A 21,940-nucleotide genomic window follows, 5' to 3' on the forward strand; every position below is an offset into this window, starting at 1 on the left:
ACTATAATGTCACCGGTGGTATGCAGATACTTTCTATTAAGATGAGGAAGTGTCAAAGGTTTTGTAGAGCACTCCATTATTCTAAGGATTTATAGTCGACAAATTTTAGGAGTTCCTCTGCTTCATAATATTAAAATTTTCTGCTATGCTGATCACATGCCCTTTATGATACCTGATCTAGGTCTTTAAAACACTGAAATTTCTCATTATACTATTTTAATAGTATAAGTAATTGGTGCAAGGGTGAATGTCATTTTCTAAATTTGAAGCAAACTCGGCTTTGGGCTTTTCAAGAGGCGGCAAAACTGTAAGATCTCCCAGCTTAAGTTTGGGAAGAGATTTATTAAATTAGTTCCAGGTTGAAACTCTTGGGTGTCTATGATTGATAAAAAAGTTAAATTTTATTGAGCATTTGAATTATCTGTATTAAAAAGGTGATAATACATTAACGCATTCTAAAAGAAAATTTTCAGCTCAAGTTCTCTTTTTAAGAAATATATTCTTAAAGATATATATTACAATGCGGTTTTAACTCTTATATTTTACAGAACTGCAGCAGAAGGCTCTAAGGTAGCGGTATACAGAGAATCCGTTACAAACTAGGTAAAAGACAAAGAGGATAGTTACTTGGAATAACAACGAGTTTTAGGGCTTTCTCTACGGAGGTGGAGAGCATTTTAGCAAGACTGCATCATATGTCGTTATTGTATAAATTCTATTACGATAAATTTCTTCTTCGTAGTGAAGTTGAACAATTTGTTGGTTAGAACAGTGATTCTGGTTTTTCAGATGTTTTTAATTATTCAAATATTCACTTAATTTACCCCAGCAGTCGAACTGTACGTCAGGTTAAATTATTTGAATATACTCGTAGCAAAGAACACGAGGGTCATGCAGTAAAGGAGAAAAGGGGTCTCCCCCCTTTTACCTTACTTTCTGGATTGTTCTTGGAGTTTCACCTGCTAACTCATTAAAGCCATCCCTCAATGGCTTAATTTTCTTATCTATCTTATTAAGGCCCCTTCTGGGGGTTACATTATAGAGACAATAGGTAATTTTGGAAGCAGGCAAGATATTGAAAAATAAGCAACGCCTTCACCGGGAATCGAACCAAGGACCTCTGGAAAAAGCGCCCAGTGTGCAGACCACAACTCCACGAAGGCATGCTAAGAAGGCGGGAGAAACACCTTATATACTCCCCTATTTAAAGGGCAACTGGGGTTTTTAGGGGACCCATTCGCCAAATCCTGGGTGCGGAGAATAATCATCCAACACCCTTTTAGTTCGGGCACCACTGTAAAGACATTAGGTATTTTTGGAAGCACGCAAGATATTGAAAAATGAGCAACTCCTTCGCAGAGAATCGAACCACGAACCTCTGAAATACGCGCTCAGCGTGCGTGCAGATTACCACACCAGGATGGCATGCCAAGAAGGCGCGAGAAACACCTTATAACATAAGCAACTTCATAATTAGTATCAGCACCTTGAGAGCTTTCTGACCAAGAGGAAGGAAGCCTTCGTGAATGACGTTCTGAGGGAAACTGGCTCGTATCCATGTTACATATACAGAAATCTATGAAATCTTGATGCAGCCTATTCATTAACCGAGATTTCAAACGTGTCCTTCATATGAACTATCCACAATCAACGTAATGAGTAATCAACGTAACTGAATAATCCACAATCAACGTAATGAGGATTAGATGAAATTTACATATTTGGCATAACCTGAACTTGCAGAAAGAAATATCTTCTTATACAAAGATGATTTTCAAAACTCTTGTCTGAAGTCTGTCTTCATTTTTCAGTTATTAAAATTTCTTCCTTGCCATTTAGCCTAATTAATTACTCTCTTCTCATTTAGTCACACTACTTAGTAGACTAAACCAGTAGTATATATATATTAGCTTGCATGAACTATTATAAATTTGTGAACAAACACTTATTGTAAACAAATATATTGTTAATCATAATTAATAAATAAACGAATGGAACTTTTGATTAAATCAGCTACGCATGAAAATTAAGCGTGCATTTTATATTTGTACGTTAATTGGTTTATATTTCCTTTCCGAAAACTGATCATTTGAGAGCTTGAAAGAAATATTTTTAAATTCTGAAATTTCATCAGATAGCGCTGCATTTGCAAATATTGTTATAATTTACATACATTTGTTTCTTATCTACAGCGCATTAGCAGCTAATTGTCATTATGCATTTTTATATAAGCGGATTTATGCATATATTTCGCAAAAGAATTGGAAGTACAAACTTGGCGAACGTCTATTGAGAGCTATTTTCGCCGTGCTATTGCATGAAACTATTAAAGAAAGATAAGAACCTTTGATTAGCATAAAACAATAACATTCTATTTATCTTCAATAGCTTCAGAAGAAATTCAGCAAATAAATAAGTAGTCTAATTTGTATTGCACAAGTTTATCGTAAGGAATTATCTTATAAAAATTATATCAATTAAAAATAGCAAATTCATCTGAAATCAGGATAGCATTTTATATCAATTTGTCTGCAATGGGTGCAAATGTCTGTAACAACTGAAACTTTCCGTGGGAAAACTTCTCCATTCAATCACATGGTTGAGGGCAAAGTTTCCCTAAGCCCAGATCGTAGATAATAAACTCCTACTCTTCTTTCAACAGATGCATAAAGGAAAATTTCACTGAAATTTAGGATCAATTATGAATGGTTTTATATTTTTTATTCTTTGCGGTAAGTAAATTCATACATTGATTAATGCATCTTAACGAAACTCATTAGAATATGATTTATATTTAATATTAATACTGATTTCGTGAATATTTGTCAATGCTCATATAAAATAACACATTAATTTTAGGTATTGGTAACTACTGATTTTGGCTAAATTTATGTTATTTAAGATACACAATTATGCTATGATATTAGATGCGTTTCGAAAGTAGAATTAGATTTTATCCATACTTCCGATTTTTGACAAAACTGAAATAATGTGGAATTGAATATCCAGATTTCTGTGTATATCTGTAAAGATATGACTTTGATAAAGCAACAGCTAAGTGAAGAACAAGGAGTTTCGATAACGATATGATATCTCACGTTATGAAAACTTTAAAATATAACAACAGCAAATCTTATTGGAAAAATTTATAGTGAAACTGAGTGCAGTGAGTCTCAGAGTCTTATGGCGCTTAGATACAAAGTAAAAGAAGAAGGACGATATATATGTTCAAAGTTAATGTGCTTATTGCATTGTGGTTTATATAGCCGGAAAAGAACTAAAAAAAATAAGTCTACCACTATGTGAGCGTCGTTTGTAGTTCGGGCTATGTCTAGGTAATATTCCATAGTTTTTCACACGTTTGAAAAGCACACTTATGAGACCTAGCCTCTGTAATAATAACTCACAGATCTCGAGAGGTAAAATCTATCTCTCCATGTAGTCCTTTCGGCAAATAACATATTTTTGATTTTTTCTTTCCCAACTCTGTAAACCACAATGCAATAATTTCGGATTATGAGTCGTTCGTTTCTTAACCAATAACTTATAGATAGATAAATAAACAGTTCTACACAATCAACAGTAACAATTTAAAAATAAATATCACTCGCAAATCTATGTATATTCATGTGCTTCATTTTTAAATTTCTAGCTGTTACCGGATCTCTAGCATCACCGACATGTTCCGGTGATGTAGATCGAGAATGCGGCTCACTTGGAGACAAAGATTGGAGAGGAAGGACATGGCCAGAAAATGCAAAAGAACTGGATAAAGCGTGCAGGTGCAGTATGCAGTTAACTGGGCTGTAGAGCCATTAAATATTTTTTGGAAGCAAGAGAGATAAAAAATTAGCAAACGTCTTCGCCGGGAATCGAACCACGGACCTCTGGAATACCGGCCCAGCGTGCAGACCACCACACCACGAAGACACGCTAGGAAGGCGGGAGAAATACCTTATGGGGCATATGCATATGATGCTACTGCTTATGATTCTACTGCGTGCAGTAGAATCATAAACAGTTAGACTATACGTAATTTAAACCTTTGAAATTAAATTTCGTTTTACGCAGAAAAATCAAACTTTTTAATATTTAATACATGAAAACTCAGCAAGAAATTAGGCTCATTAGATGTTAATTCTTTAAAACACTTTACCGCAAGCGTTCGTTACGAAAGATTAAATTGTATACTTAAATTATTTTCATGAACTTCGAATTTATTATTCCATCACTTTATAAGGCATTTTCTTCCTCTTTCCAACAGACCTTCGTGGTGTTCGTGTAGCACACTCGACACGTATTCGAAAGCTCCAGGTTTGAGTTCCAGCAAGGCCGTTACAGAGTTTTCAACTTTTCTGCTTCAAAAATTCTAATGACTCTACAGTGGCGTGCGAACTAAAAGGTGGTGGACGATAATTCGTCACCACGAGGATTTGGCGATTGAGTCCTCACATCTCATTCGCCCTTTAAAAGGAGGGGTATATAAGGTATATTCTTTCTCCCTTCAGCATGCTTTCGTGGTCTAATAAAAAGCATACTCGACGCGTGTTTCCTAAGTCAAGGTTTCGAGTTCCGGCGAGGACAGTGCACCTTTTTCATCTCTCCTGATTCAAAAACTCCTACTGACTCTACAGTGGCGCCCGAACTAAAAGGTGGTGCTTTATTCGTCATAACCAGGATTTGGCGATTGGGTCTCCTAATCCACAGTAGCACTTTTAAAAAAAGGAGAGTATATAATGTATATTTCCCTCCTTTCCACAAGCCTCTGTGGTGTAATTGGAAGCACACTCGACGAGAGATCCAGGATTCGAGTTTGGACGCGAGCACTGCACATTTTCCGCGTTTTCTACATTAAAAAAAATCATAATGACTTTACAACTTAATTAATGAAGATTTGCATCTTTTATGTAAATTTTCAGTAGTAATATTATTTTTTTCCTAACATTACAGTAACTTTCATGACACCAAAAAACTCTGCTGGTAGTGATAGCATTAAGTTTTACCTCCCATCAACGCATACACATATGTAAGAAAATTAATGTTTCCAGTTCCAAAATTCGAGAATATATTTTCAGTGAATAAGTTCGAATTATGGTCCCCACAACACGCTTTTACTATTTTTACAATAATCTCTCTCTCTGCAGTGAGTTTTTTCGTCCACGATAACAATTATATCCAACCTTCCAAAAATTTCTATTTTCTTTTTTCTGCTTTCTTCGTTCATATAAAACGTTGATTAGATTTTGGGTGAAACTGGGCAAGTGGAAGTGTTACTTTACTTGGAACTCATAACAGTTCTTAATAAAATGTTATACTGAAATATAATACAAAATTTTCAATTTTAAGACTTTTATATCAATGGGAACAATATATTAGATTTGGGCTAAAATTGCTAAGATCGGAGTGATATTTCAACTGGAGCTCTCAAAGAATTTCATTAAAAAGATATGTTATGACTTAATCCAAAACTTCTCAAGTATTACTATATATGAAAAACCAGAAGTGGTACTTTCCATGACACTTCACAAAAATGCATGGAAAATGAGAGAATCACTGTGCAGTCAAACCGGTATTTAATTAATATTATTTTACAAATTCCTCTAGGTAGCGTTCAGTCACAGGATTTGTCCGAGGTGGGAATTTCTTTGTATAAAAAAACCCAAATAACGAAATATACTCTATTTTTATTAAATTTTGATGAATCTCTTTTCGAGATTTTTCTTTGTACTTTAACATTATTTACTTATTTTCAGCGGCAAGTACGCGCGTGCAGGTATGATCCTAAAGAAAGACGGATAGCTGATTATCTGTTGCTACATTCCTTTATATATGAGGAATGAAGTGGGGGAAAAGAGATTCTTTAATGAGCAAAAATTTGCAAAGTCTTTTGTTAAAAATTCCAGAACAAATCCTGTTTGGAAAGCCATTTCAATGTTAAGCAATAGCTGTACGTTATTTTTATTAACTGTTTATAGTCCTAGCACATTTACAACGGGGCATCGTTATGGAGACGTCCTAGATGAACAAACGTGTGGCACCGACGTTATGGACAGAACTTATAACGAGGCATCGTTATCGTTATCATCGTAAATTACATTTACAACGGGGCATCGTTTTGGAGACGTCCTGGATGAATAAACGTGTGGCACCGACGTTATGGACAAAACTGGTCCACTACAGCTTTAAATCAGGAAATAATAGTCTAGGCCTTATACTATAATATACTAACTACTTCTAGACTCTATAGAACCATCATCTATGCCAGAAGCCTCAACTCTACACCCTCGGGCCCACCAACGGTTTTCCGTGTGCCCACTGCTGTGCAACCAGGCTAACAAATATTTAAGTTTACAGTAAAATATTATGTAAAATCTTCTCATAGTTAGTAATTAATTCTAGAAATATAAGCATTAATTGTTGAAAAAATAAATTAATTATAGTTAAATATTTATTGCTTTCAATGGGCTTACCAGACATCCCAGTTTGATTTAGATTGTCCCAATTAGAAGGTATGGACCTGGCATTCCGGCCAATTAGTCATTTTACCCAGTTATTTGTAAAAAGTTAAAAAATGGCAAATATCATCGTTTTCAGCAAGAAGTATCACAAAATCAAAGTACAGACTCGACTTACATCTTGAAGTGCTTACAAGCAGGAATATTATCATACTCTCCTAGATATGAAGCAATGGCCTATGAAATGTCAAATATCATACAGCCTTTAGGAATTACATTTTTATAATGAAATATTCACTAAGTGCCATCATATTACCATGCTAGATTTATCTCCAGTTGAAGTATCTGTGATCTCGTTTAACATGATGTACAGTTTCAACAAGATGAACATGTTATATAGGTAGTATCTCTTCAAACAATAGCAAATCGTTTTCAGCAGTTTGAACAAGCAGCATCTTGACACGATATTCGTATATTTGAATGCCGGGTTCACTTATTCTTTGGTTCTGAATATTTTATTGCATACAACGTATAATCTAAGCACTGAAGTAGAGAATCCTTATATGTACTGGCACTTAATTAAGTTACTTAGCATCGAAGCACTCATAAATTGAGAAAATATTTTGTTTAAATTGAGTTTCGCAGTAAGGTAAGTACAAGTAATATACAATGCTTAGGACTGATTAATTGAAAAATGTATAACTTGTAATTTTTTTTTTCTGAATTACTTTGTGCAGGAATGTACAAGTGGTCCTTGACTGCCAAATCGCTTACGTGCAAAGATGTCCGGACTCATTTCTTGCTCTTTTTGAAGATTACATGAAGGAATCAAAAAAGCTTTATGGAAAACTTTGTTTTAAATTGAGTTCATTTCGGGGTCGTAAGTAAATTTCTTTTATCCTTGCAGAGGATTCTTTCAGCATGTGATTGGATATCCTAATTTTTTAACTACTTATAATTATTCTGCTATACACATAATAAAGTTTAGCTTACTGTTATTAACAAATATACTAGCATTGTAAGTTTAATTTTGTAAAAGTAACTTTCCCGATAAATGTACTGCAGTCTGTTTTAATTATTAAACTGTAAAGGGGATAATTTAAATGCAGTTCTTACAAATTTGTTTACAGTATCGAATCTCACTTCTTATATTCTTTTGCTTACGTTTTGATAAATTCAAATGATTACAAGTTAGTTTAATATTTTGCAATGTAACAATTGAATTTTATTAAATCTAAATTAAGAAGAAAAGCATATTTACAAATTGACGAGCATTAACTGAAATAATTTAATTATTATACGATGATCTCGCACATTGCCGTATATTACATTGTAACACGTATATTAAGCTCATTTTAACTAGCACTTTAATTTACTCACTTTAATTTAATAGCTCACTTTAATTCAAATTAAGGTGGGACGTAGATACTGTGGTGTGAATTATCACCACTAGAATTTCTATTCTCATAAAATAAACAGACGCAGAATTATCTTCACTTAAAAGTTACTGTCTCCCGCCATTTGGAAGCGTTAAACTAGAAATATACCCCACAAATTTACCAGTAATTGGACCTGACTTAAAGACAAGCTTTCTTAAACGTGATATACTCGTAAATACAAACAATTTAATCTGACTCTACTAAAGGCAACGGATTCGCTCTAGGACCTCGACAAATAAACAAACAGAATAAAGCAAGCCAATCTAACTTTATAATATAAAAACTGCCTGTCACTCGAATAGTGATTTTGAAACTACTTTTTCTCTTAAACTTATGTGGTCTGGCTTTTATCAATGTTTACATTATATAACCAGCTTTATTTTATTTATTGAAAAATTATCATCTTGAATAATAATACAATACAAAATGAGATACATAAATTTCAATTAATCTCAACTTTATTCTTCGAAAATGATGTAATACTTAATAAACATACAGAAAATACCACTTATTGATTAAATATTAACTACATATAGAAAGTATCTTAATGATTAAAATGAAGGGAGGTAATGCCTGTTATTTACGTTTATCGCAGACAGTTCCTTACAAAGGTAAATAAAACGTATAAAACGTACCTTCACTTGGTTCACCACTGGTTTTCCGTTTTTAATTTAACCAATTGAATCTGACCAATGCGGGATTTGCGAAAATAGCTGAGTTTTTTATGGAAGGCATTAAGTTTTGAAGCTCCTCACTAACTTTGCTTAATCAGTCAGAGCCCAAGCACCCCAAATCCATTAGTAAAGCAATCACTGAATAGACGATTCTATTTTAAAATATAGGGAAGTTTGTTTTCAGAACGCCTTGAGGAAGGGATAAATTACACGAATATTTAGAAAGTTTTAGAACTTTATGCTTAGTTAAAAGGAAAACTACCCGTGTAAATGCGGTATACCACAGAATAAGTTGTGGCACAAGTTTGCGACTTTCTGCATATTTTATAATTAACTTTTTTACTTTATTTTTATGATTATAATTCAGTTTTTTAAAAATCGTTATTTTAGTTTATTATATTACATACTATTTTATTTTATTATAATTTTTATCAAGATTCCCAACTGTCTTATATTAAGGTTACTTTACTATCTGTTTCAGGAAATAAACGTTATCAGTAGCGTTTATTTTTCTGTTATTAATATATCATTTGAAAACCTGATGGTAATAAAATGTGCATCAGATAAAATGAATTATATGATAAATATGCTCTATCTTTCGCAGAATTTTTGAAACACGTGACTTGTTTGAATAACGTCACCATTGAATTGTATAACTCATGTAAGAAGTCAGTACCAGCTCTAAAACCAAGTCAATTTTGTGCGTAAGTATCAAAAAGTTCAGTAAGTATATTTGATATAGTTAATCAGCGATAGTTAAGTATCAAATGCAGTAAAGATATAAACGGGATCTATCTATCTATAAATTCGAATTCTCGCGTCGTTCGTTGAAGAATACTGCTGGGAGACAATTTTGAATCCCGTGTTGAAATTGTCGAAACAATCGGCAATCCGCTCAGCAATGATCGGCCATCCGCTCAGCATCGTATGTAGTTATAGGGCTGAAAACCCAAGGACTAACCACTCTGGGCTGGAAATTTGGTCAAAATGTCGTAAGGCAAAATTCATCCAATACAGAAAGGATAGCGAACGCATTTTAGTCCAGAGGGGCTTTGTCTCTGAAGGACTATGGTTTTCGTTTTGGCATTTTGCGTTGAAATCTTTAAAAAGCTGTATCACTTTTTGCCACCAAATACTATCGCCCTGTATTATATTTGAAGAAATTAAATAAGGAAGAATCTGCTTAAATGTATGTATGTATCTCGCATTGTGATAAAATAACGGTACCTAGAGCAATCCAATTTTCAATGACGTAATCCTACTGCGAATATGGGTTCTGAAAGCCGAAATTTGGAATTTGTTTTCTTGTCGATTTCATATTTTGTAAAACTTTAACGAATTTCTGATTAACAAACTCAAGGATATCAAAGCGAGTAATGGCAACTTTGTACAGAAAAAAAAAAAAAACATTTCACATCTCCAACGCGTGAGACTGTGTATCAGAAATTCTAAAGATATGCTCAATTTAAAATTAGTTTGCGATATTGCTGTTGAACTGAATTTTAGGGTTTAAGTGAGAAGAGCATGATATTTAATAAATAAAGGTAACACACAAAATGTTAAAAAATACCCCTTTGGACGTAATTTAAAATCTGAAACCTTTCAGATTTTTTTGTTTATTTGTTTGTTAAAAAATAATTTTTAATGTATTTCCTTCATGTGGATACTGATAAAGCTTTCATATTTATAATATGTTATTTATTTATGACCTGCAATATGCACTTTTTCTTTTAAAATTTCACTTTTTTATTTTTAAGTCATAGTAACTTAAGTCATAGTCACTTTTTTATTTTTAAGTTGTAAGGTGCAGCGGCTTATGGCTTACTATTAAAACATCACAGTTTTTTGTTTACTCCATTTTATGAATGTTTGCTCGAATTAGTGCATTCCACGAACTGCTGATTTAATGAAATTGACTTTAATTTTAATGCAACTGCGTGTTATTTTAATTATAGTTTCTAATCCTCCTTCATGCATATATGTTTTAAAATTTATACATTTAAATTACATAATGAAATATGAAAAATTAAAGAAAATGAATGATATTAAAATAATTAAAAAAACTATAAATTTAGTTAATCATGAATGTGGGACAATATTTTTTAATCAGTGGTATAGTCCAGTTGTCCCCCTTCATCATTAGCGAAACTGAATTGACCTGGGAATATCCCACTGACAACTATAGATCGGACTTACAATATCTAAGAATTCCCTCACTATTCATAATGTCTATTGTATGTGGCATACAAAATACGTATTTAGTCGATTGTTTACAATGCTGCTGATCGACAGCAAGGTGATATTACTAATGGAGTTAAAATAGATAGGGACAAGCGAAGGTATGTATAAGAAAAATTTCTCAGAAAGTTGCTTCTGCGAACACTAGTTTGAATGGGAGATTTCTAGCCGAAACACCTGCGCTCACTGATCTGTTACGCATACGCTGGAACATTTTATGTGGCTGAGGAAAATGTTTCTTCTTCCAATCTATTTTGTCTAGGTTTTCACAAAAGAACTTGCATTAGCGTAGGCGAACAATCAAGTATCTCGGAAACGATAATAGCCGGAAATGTTTCTTTCGATGCGTAGCTGAGGTTAGCTAAGAAGTCTGATAGTGGTTTTAATTTTCAGGGACATAATATTTATATATACGCAGAATTTCGGCCGCGAAACCTGTATAGTGGTTAGCGTCGCTGACTGCTGTGCCGAAGAGACCGGGTTCAAGTCCAGGAGATGGCATGGATGTTCTCAAATGTATAATTTCTTTGCTGCGTGGGGCACTCTAAACATGCGGTGAGCCGAAAGTTCTCTCGAGAGGTTAATGGGAGGGGAAGAGAGGTGGGAGACCTTCGGATTGCTCTCCAAATTTGGGGGAGGAGCTGAGCTTAATCGCACTCTCACCTGTAAGGTACTCAAGGCTGTTGCCAACAACAGGCGCAAACTTGCGCTTCTTACCACGAGGAATTTCGGAGGCTTGGACTGACAATAGGTCAGCCATGTGAGCATTAGCAACAACAATAACAGAATTTGGATTCGTGCCGGTACTCACCGTCTCATTGCTAGTTTATTTTTGAATTTCGTAACAAGTTCGAATTAATAGTTCAACACAGTGCTAAACAGCAGATACATACACTCAAAAATATCTATACTTATTTCGCTTACTGGCTACAGATGACATTTATTCTCATAAATCATTGCTAAGCAAAAGAGAAGGCGTTAGGCGGCCAACCAAAATAGGTTGGGAAACTACATTGAGCCCTGAATTTCAAGAAGAAAAACTATTTCGAATTTTTACGTTATTTTTAAAATTTTCTTTTTTTTTTTCCTTCTTAATTTGTATTTTATTACTTAATTTATTTTTTTAATAAATACATAAGTCTGCTTTATTCAATCCTTTATTTATTTAGGTATAATACCAAAGTTTTGGACTGCGTGAAATCTAATCTTGAGAAGTCCTGCGGAGAAGAAGCTTTACAGGTTTTCAATGGACTGTATCAGCCAATAGTGTCCTTGGATAAAATATTTTGCAAAAAAAGTGCAGAAAGAAGCAGAAAAAAGGATTTACCTATGCCCTTTCAAAATGAAATGTAGTTAAATATTGACATATATAGTTAAATATCCATAAATAGGTAAAATTATGCTTTACGTAGTTACATACTGCAAATATGCGTTATATTAGCATGAACTTAAATTGTTAATCTTATTTTCTTACATAAAATTAACCCAACAGCTTTATTTTAATGTTCGTACATTAAAAAAAATTTCATTTTATATTACATTTCAAGTTTGCGTTTACTTATAATTTTACAACAATACTCTTTTGACAAATGAAGTTTTAATAGATGTTTATACTTATTGCCATAATAATGATTTCTGTCTAAGATAAAAAATATGCCTTATAATGTACTGAGATGATTCGTAAATTTATACCTGAATAAAGAAGTGTTCATTTGTTGTGTAAATATTTTTCCTCAGCTCAGCTTTTAGACGAGAATATAAGAAAAAGTACTAAGAAAACTAATGGTACAAATGAATACAAAAACGCAATACATAGTAATATATATCCACCAGCGTCCTAGCGTCAAAGAAGTCGCTGAACATTGGTAGTTTCGATTTGGGTTCGATTCTAGGCGAAAGGGCCGGCTGCATGGGAGTTTGTATATTTTTCCTAATGTAACATGTATAGGAGCCAGTTTTCCTTAGAAAGGGCATCCCTCTACTTAGGCAGATAGCCCTCGCGTGCTTTGCTATAATTAAATAAATTAAACCAAACATAGTAACACTCTCAGGTCACGGGGCGTCTAGTGGAGCAAATATAAAGTGGCAGACATCTGCCGAGTTTTCTAGAGCTGTTAACAACATAAGAATGGGTGACATTTACCATTTAGTTCGCCTTTAATACTGCCTAATAGTTAGAGCTTGAGAAATGAGTCATCGCGTTTGGGAAGGAGAAGCAGAATTTCGATTTCACATGTTTAGCATCTAAGAAATGTACTGTAACTTGAAGAATTCTGACAAAACTTTGAACTCACGGCTAGAATGTAGCCACTAAACGAAGCTGAATGAAGATGACCAACATCTGTTGGAAAGAACGATTTCACGCAACAAGAATGTTTCCTTATTATCATTATACGGTCTTTAGAAGTCGATACCTAAATGGAGTATTTTCGATTAATCTACGATACAGAATTATGCAGTTCACTTAAGCTTGGAAGCTAGAGCCCAGGCGAACACTTAATAATTGGATACGAACATGATGTCTGATCAATCGCGTTTCCAACTTTTCGAGCAAATGGAACAGTCTGTGATACAGACTTCAATGAGCCACGGATCTAGAATGAGTGCCCTATACAAAATTACGTAGTTCACTTTGCCTGGTTGCTGAAGCCTAGGCGAACACTTGAAAACTGAATATGAATACCTTGTCTGATCAATCGGGTTTCCAAAATTTTCAGGAAAAAGGAAGACTATGTGAGTGAGACTTCAATATGTCTGCATCCTAGGATGTCAGCATGAGTCTGCATAAGGTATGACAGTTCCGTAATAGCATTGTGTTTATATAGTTGGCATTTAATTCCTGGAGCTTCTTTAGCTGTACTGCTTGTATGCTTACGAATGTCTGCAGGTGCTGAACGCTTTTTGCCATCCTTTTCGATGAATTAAACGAGTTCATGCTACCAAAGAACACGAGACGTTATAGCTTTAAAACTTTTAGGTACTTGTGCAATACGTATTGCTGCTAACTAACGAAACTGAGTATTCTTGATAAAATTAAAAATTAGATAAAAAATTAAAAAAGAAAATCTGAAAGGTTTTAGATTTTAAATTACGTCCAAAGGGGCGTTTATTTTTTAACATTTTGTCTGTTACCTTTATTTATTAAATATCACGTTCTTTGAACTTATAACGTTGCGCGCCTCTAACTAGCACGCAACCAAGAGGTGACTGTGAAAGCTTGTATAAACCACAGAGTCTTATAAAGGGTTTAAGTCCCTTTTTATTCAACGTACTAATTTACAATTGCGTTCTCTTGACGCTTACAAACGGTGCCAACTCGGCAGTCAAAATAAAAATAAAAACCTGAAAAGAAATTAAAGACAATATTCTAACTACGAGGCTCTCTTAAATAACTAACTCACCGCGTTTTACAATACGGCTGCTAATTCAGCAGACTTGAAGCTCACTGGAACAATTGCAACTACTTCCCGCCAAGCACATAGGCCGCAACGCGGGGTTTTTCAAATCTCTATAACTACCTCCGCGCTCGCTAAGTAAGAATAACTCTCTCTCACCGAACTTGTTTCCTTCTATTTAAATCATACTACTTCCGCTGATAATTTGAATGCTTGCGCGTTCTACTCAAATTTACATATTCTGGCATTGGCAGTTCCAGGGGAAAGTAAGGATTGACAGGAAAAATAGTTTAAACTTAAAATAAATGTTAGTTAAAATAACTATAAACCCTACATTTGCCGCTGCCAGAATTTGGAAAACTTGGAAGCAGGTCCTACAAACGACCTGTTGTAAGTTTATCTAATTCTGAACTAACTGGCGAAAGCCTCGTTTACACAAAAATAATCTTATGTAACAATTAAAATTCTGTTACTCTTTACAAAGGTTTCTTCTTACAGCAACTTTTCCTGGACTTCATCAATCAATCTTGGTCTTTCCTTCCAGCATCTGGAAGGAATAAGTATCAGTATCTTTCTACATACATTATAATTTACACTTTCTTGACACAATAAATTTTTGTTTTTAACGTTTCGTTTTTCTTAGTTATTGCTTACTTCACATTCATTCAATTTTTCAAGCATTAATTTAACTTTACCCTGGCTCTCCACCGTGTGTGGTGTCAAACGGGAATATTCGTGTTTTAGTCTTACAACACTTCCCCTAACCACCATGATTTGTTAGAATTCAACAACCAAATAGACACACCTTACTCGACATTCTACAACTCGATGAGCTACTTTAATATTCTTAAAAATTCAAATGTAGGTGGAGAACCCTACAAAACACATTCATTCTAACTTCCCCCTCATTCATCTTTTAAACATGCAGGCTTTCGCTCTAAAGCATGACTTTACAGTTTAATACTTAAATTTTGACTTCATTGCTTTTAAGCATTCACTTTTAGCATCTACAATTTTATGCTTCTAGACTAAATTCTACTTTTACATAACATGCAAGTATTTACATACATTTACAAAAGTTTAATACATATGCTTTTTACAATTTACTATAAAATGAATAAGAGAAATAAATTTTTACTTTACTCAATCTTCGCCAAGCTGGCGGCACTGAAACTAAAATTCTTATTAGTACATACAAGAATACGAAGTTATTTTTATCTCCGGCCAAATTTTGGCTTTAATATAACAGAATTAGTCTTTCGACCATCAGAAAATGCTTGTTTTTAGCTTTTACACTTAAAGAAAATAATACTTTTGCCTTAGCTAAATAAAGTAAAACAAAACTAAGTCTCAACCAAGACATATTGACTTTCGTCAAAACATAGAACTTCGTACTTATGCATAACATTTCGGAACAAAAGAGAAAAATATTTATAGAAGGTTTTAACTTATCTTTGAGTTTTCGATGCTTGAAACTCCGTCATCCGTTTTTGACAAAATTGATCCCAAGTTAGAGGTGTCATGGATGTCAATCTTCTCCTTGTTGATCTCCAATTGTCGTCCCCGTTGATCTTTCTTTTGCGTCCTCTACATGCTGGCCTCTTGACGGAGTAATCGTCTGGTTGTTGGCTTTTGCGTTTCTGCCTGGGACGGCTGGTCTTGACGTCCTCCGGTCTGGAGTCCTTGAATTTCTTCTGTTCCTCGTACTTCTGTGCTTCCTGTTGGCGTTTCAGTTTCCGGAACGGCGGCCTTGCTGGCACCTGACTCTGTGGCCGTGTGCGCGTTCTTCTTGATGTGTAATTCCTCCTGCCATCCTTTGTAGGTGGTGTTTTTCTTTTTACCACGGTTTCTTTACCCGGTTCATCTGTACTTTTGTTTTTCTTAAACGCCGGAGTTTGATAATCATTTTTTCTTTTTGATACCGACGTCCGGGTTGTAGAAGTGCTAGGTCTCTCTTCAGTTCTCCGTTTCTTGGGTGGTGGAATAGTTGTTGCAGTCTCTGGCCCTTCTATTTCGTTTAGACTTGAGTCCTGCAAGAAACTTTTAAGGATTTCAAAATCATTGGGATTATAGTATTTTTTCACCTGGTCGGGACTTGCTTTACAGATTTCCCCTCTCTCGTTTTTAAGATATAAAACTACTCCTTTGATTTCCTGAATTACATAGGGGCCTTCAAACTTTGGAGCTAGCTTTGCCATAAAATTGTCTGGGGCACTTGATAAAGAAAATTTCCGTTTCAATACTTTATCACCAACTTTAAAATCTGCTTCACGGCGTTTTTTATCGTAATAAATTTTCTGCCTATTTCTTGCCGTATCCGAGGTTTTAAGCGCCTGATCAATTAGTTTTTGCACGTCCTTTTGTTCGAATTCCTGCTCTCTTTGTTGCACAAAGAATAATTTATCTAAAGGCGTAATTAACTTTCTGCCTAAAAATAATTCTGCTGGAGTTTTTCCCGTAGTATCATGATGTGCCGTTCTTAAAGCATAAGCTAATTCATTTATGTAGCCATCCCAGCGCTTGTGATGTGTGCTAACGTAACTGCGAATTATTTTTACAATGTTTTTATTAACTCTTTCTGCTATGTTAGCCTGTGGTCTATACGGAACCATTTTGATATGGCGTATATCAAGTCCATTGCATATGTTTTCAAATATTTGACTAATGAATTGTTTTCCGTTATCGCTAATGACTTTTATCGGTGCACCGTATTTTAAAATGTATCTGTGTAAGAATGCATCTGCGACTGTTTTGGCTGACGCGCGTTTAAGTGGAACAATTTCTATCCATTTTGAAAAATGATCTACTATTACTAAAAGAAAACGATTTTTGTTTAACTCGCTCTGGGGGAAGGGACCAAGGAGATCTATGCCTAAAATTTCATTCGGAAATGTAGCGCGAATGCTATTTAAGTACCCAGCCGGGCTGTAATTAATATCATTTATTAACTGACATTGATTGCAGGACCTGACATACGCCGTTACTATTTTGTATAATTGCGGGAAATATACCGCCTCGCGTACCCTTTTTAAAGTCTTTCTGACCCCGAGGTGGCCCGCTGTTTTTTTTTCGTGCAACTCCCTCAAAATGCTTAATCGAAGCGAGGCTGGGATGACTGGCTTATACTCAAGATTTTCGTTCGTTGTTTTCGTATAGAATAATAAATTATCTATTATTTCATAGTTTTTTGCTCTATTTCTTATCGCATCGATATCTGTATGCTCAAAGCCTTCGGGGTCTTTCAAATAAGCATAGATATTTCCAAATTCAGGATCAGCTTTCAGTTCAGTAATAACCGTATCTCTAGAATCTAAAATTTTTGAAGTCAACACAGCGCATTTAAGTTCATTACTTTCCTCGTCCAGTTTTATACGAGAAAGTGCGTCAGCTACATTGTTTTCCTTACCCGGTTTATATTTTATTGTGATATTATATTCTTGGAGTTTTAAAGCCCATCTTATTAACCTGGGCGTTAGGTTTTTTCCCGAGTAAAGTCTACCAATAGCCGTATGATCCGAAAAGACAGTTACTGGCGATTTGCCGAAATAAACTCGAAATTTGTGTACAGCCATTAATACGGCTAATGTTTCTCTTTCTGTAGCTGTATAATTCCTTTGTGTTTGATTCAATGTTTTACTAAAAAATGCCAGCGGATGGTTATTTTGCATAAGAACCGCACCCACCGCATAGTCTGATGCATCTGCCGCAATTTCCAGGTTTTCGTCCCCCTCAGGGAATTTTAAAACAGGGGCAGTAATAAGCGCTTCTTTTAATCTTTCAAAAGCCGTGTTAGCTTCCGCTGTCCACGTAAATTTACTCTTTTTTCTTTTGATTACTAAGAGTGGTTCAACAATATTAGCGAAATCTTTTATGAAAGATCGATAGTAAGAACATAGTCCAAGGAAAGACGAAAGTTTCTTGGCGGTGTTGGGCGGTGGGAAATTCTTAATAGCTTTTATTTTTGAATCTTGCGTTTCTATACCCTTTTGCGAAATTTTATAACCGAGATATTTAAGTTCTTTAGTTGCGAACTTGCATTTTGAGGCGTTAATTGTAAGACCGGCCTCTTTTAATAATTTAAAAACTTGTTCGAGATCACTAATGTGTTGTTCCAACGTACTACTCGTTATAATTATATCATCTAGATAAATTAAAGTTGATTTTCCTAGGACAGGCTTTAGAACAATGTCCATAGCTCTCTGGAATGTTGACGGGGCCCCACACAACCCAAAAGGCATGCGTAAAAATGCATAAGTGCCCGATTTTGTTATAAACGCGGTTTTATGTATATCTTCGGGTCTCATAGCTATTTGATAGTAGCCAGACGTTAAGTCCAAAGTAGACATATATCTCGTCGATTTGATCTGTCTAATGATCTCGTCTATAACCGGCAAAGGGTAAACTGGGAATTTAGTTATGCTATTTAGTTTTCTATAATCGATAGCAAACCTCCAAGCCCTTTTATCCGAAGGAGGAAACTCGTTCTTTTTCCTACATAGTACGACTGGACTCGCGTATTCACTATTTATGGGCGTTATTATTTTATTCTTTAACATCTCCTGAATATGTTCTTCGATGATTACGTCTTTTTGTTTGTCATAGCGGTAAGGATTAGTCCTACAAGGTTTTTCGGCATTTAATTGAATCTTGTGAGTTACAATCTGACAGTTTCCCGGCTTTTCTGAAAACAAATGAGAAAAATTACTCACCACTTGCTGTATTGCTTTACTTTCCTGGTCATTCAAATGGCTAAGGTCCAATTCAGGTGTCTCCACCGGTTCCACCACCCTCTGGTCCATCTCCAGCACCACGGAACTATCTTGAAAATTTAATTTGGCCCTCGCGGCCCTTAAAAAGTCCATACCTAAAATAAGAGAGTGTTGGAGGTGTTTCACCACAAAAATTAATACTTTGAGATTTTCCTCTTTTACCTGTACGTTTAATGCTACTTTCCCGATGCAGTGACATGTTTTTCCTTGCGCCGCTATAATTTCCGTATTTCTGGTTTTAAAGAGTCGTATCCTATAAAAATTCTTTTTGAAGAACTTTTCACTCATGAAATTGCCTTCTGCCCCTGTATCGATGAGGGCTTCTACTGGTACATCGCCAACCAGGACTTGTATAATTGGTAGCTGTGAGTTTTTTACGATGACTGTATTTAGATGTCTATTTGAGGGTTTTTCTAAAACTTCCGGGGTCTGGACCCTCCCTTTCACAGGCCCCTCTAGTCGTTTAAAGCTTTCCTTTCAATCTGTGTCTTCTGGGTACGCGGATGCTTATTTTCAAATTTTCTTTTTGGGCCTTGCCCTTCAAGTTTCGATGCGTTAGCTTGATAGTTCTTTCCCCCATATGAGCGATTTCCATTTCTTGTTTCCTCCTTGTACTTTGAGAATATGTTTCCCCACTCGCTCTTTCCGCGATTCTGCGATTTTGAAACTTCACCGCCAATTCGAAAAGTTCCTGCAATGTGGTTGGGTTTCTAATTTCAAAGTAGTCTTGGACAGCGGGTAACAATCTTGGTAATATTATTTCAATAATCTCCGCATCGGGTTTTTTCCCATACAACATATCCGTTAGCTTGATTTTTCGTAAAATAAAGTCCGTCAATTGTGCTGTATCCCGTTGATAGAAACTATATAGCTCGGCTTCCAGCCGTGCGCCATCTTTCACTATGGGGAAGGCCTTTACTAACGATTTTTTGAAATTTTCAAAAGTATACGTCGGGCTTCCAAATTCACCTAGAAGAAATTTGCCTATATTTTTCCACCATAGCGCGGCCTGTCCTCTTAGTGCTGATGTGGCGATAGCAACTTTTTGTCTTTCGGGCACAGGATAGAGCTGAAAGTGGTTTTCTATACCTTCTAAAAATACGGACACCGAATTTTTTCCGTCGAAATAGACGTTTGGCTTGATTGATGCTCTCAAAGTCTGGACCAGGTATCCAAATCCTTCTAACTGCGTTGTCATTTCTTGGTGTTGTCCAGCGGCTTCCATCCAGTTTTCGGCCATTTCAGTTCGATAAGTGTTCGGGCGTCAATATAACGTTGCGCGCCTCTAACTAGCATGCAACCAAGAGGTGACTGTGAAAGCTTGTATAAACCACAGAGTCTTATAAAGGGTTTAAGTCCCTTTTTATTCAACGTACTAATTTACAATTGCGTTCTCTTGACGCTTACAGACGGTGCCAACTCGGCAGTCAAAATAAAAATAAAAACCTGAAAAGAAATTAAAGACAATATTCTAACTACGAGGCTCTCTTAAATAACTAACTCACCGCGTTTTACAATACGGCTGCTAATTCAGCAGACTTGAAGCTCACTGGAACAATTGCAACTACTTCCCGCCAAGCACATAGGCCGCAACGCGGGGTTTTTCAAATCTACCTCCGCGCTCGCTAAGTAAGAATAACTCTCTCTCACCGAACTTATTTCCTTCTATTTAAATCATACTACTTCCGCTGATAATTTGAATGCTTGCGCGTTCTACTCAAATTTACATATTCTGGCATTGGCAGTTCCAGGGGAAAGTAAGGATTGACAGGAAAGATAGTTTAAACTTAAAATAAATGTTAGTTAAAATAACTATAAACCCTACAAACTTAAACCATAAAATTCTGTTCAAGAGCAATATCGCAAAATAATTTTAAAATGAGCATATCTTTAGAATTTCCGATACAGAGTCTCGCACGCTAGAGATAAAAATATTTTTCCTGTACAACTTTGCCATAGCTCACTTTGAAATCCTTAAATTTGTTAATAAAAAATTTGTTAAAGTTTTACAAAATAGGAAATGGATAATAAAACACATTCCAAATTTCAAATTTGGGCTTTCAGATGCCCATTTTCGCAGTACGATTACATAATTCAAAACTGGATGGCTATAGGTACCATTGTTTTATCACAATGCGAGAAACATACATACATTTTATGCAGATTCTTCGGTATGTAATTTCTTCAAATATAATACGGCGCGATAATATTTGTTGGCAACAGTTTGAAAAGGGATACAGTTTTTTAAAGATTTCAACGCAAATTGCCAAAACGAAAACAATAGTCTCTCAGGGACAAAGCCCCTTTGGACTAAAAATCGTTCGCTGTTCTTTCTGTATTGTTAACGAATGTTACGGCTGAAATGGGCGGCAGTCCGATTATGCTGGAGACACAATGACGGCCTAATCTATGCAGAAAGCTGTTCGTCATCCTAGTTATGGCAACACATGCTCCAGAAATATCCAGTAGATTTTGACCTATTAAATGAAAAGGTAGTAAGTTCTGATAAAGCGATCTTCAACAATATCACTGAAACACTTAACTATAAACAGCCAATTCCTGCACGAGTTTGTAACACATGAGGGTGCGCTATTATTTACACAGGATCATTATCTGAACAGAAGATTCTTTACCTTATGAAAAACACAGAAGCCAGGAGAAATTGTTGCACAAGCCATTACACAAAAGCAATTCGAGGAGTTTTATCCTCTGTTTGAAGTGCTTGGGCCACTGAACAGGATCCGAATCGATTTCGTTTTCTTTAAGAAACCTTCAGACACTGCAACGAGAAACTCCGACTCTGCATACTCGAACTTGAAGTATTTTGTAATTCTCGTAGTATAGCCTCCTCGATATCAGGGGTCTGTGCCTATAATTTCTGATTCATGTCAGCTCTCTGAGAGGAATTAGTTTCAGCTAAAATCTGGTACAGGTGTGCAAACAGAATTACAAATACCAGAATTACGCCCT

The 21,940-nt window shown here is 35.3% G+C and overlaps 1 protein-coding gene across 1 annotated transcript; it reads left to right on the forward strand.

Moving 5' to 3' along the window:
* Positions 1 to 2,556: 2,556 nt before the first annotated feature.
* Positions 2,557 to 12,530, forward strand: LOC118195353 (uncharacterized). The gene is made up of 5 exons (XM_035366655.2): positions 2,557 to 2,732; positions 3,653 to 3,782; positions 7,193 to 7,335; positions 9,173 to 9,272; positions 11,976 to 12,530. The coding sequence occupies exons 1-5, from the start codon at positions 2,702 to 2,704 to the stop codon at positions 12,157 to 12,159; spliced, it is 588 nt and encodes a 195-aa protein (XP_035222546.1). The 5' UTR covers positions 2,557 to 2,701; the 3' UTR covers positions 12,160 to 12,530.
* Positions 12,531 to 21,940: the final 9,410 nt, after the last annotated feature.

The sequence above is a fragment of the Stegodyphus dumicola genome, chromosome 2 (assembly GCF_044657685.1).
Source record: "Stegodyphus dumicola isolate Sdum_Otavi_A_Nest chromosome 2, ASM4465768v1".
NCBI lineage: Eukaryota > Metazoa > Arthropoda > Arachnida > Araneae > Eresidae > Stegodyphus > Stegodyphus dumicola.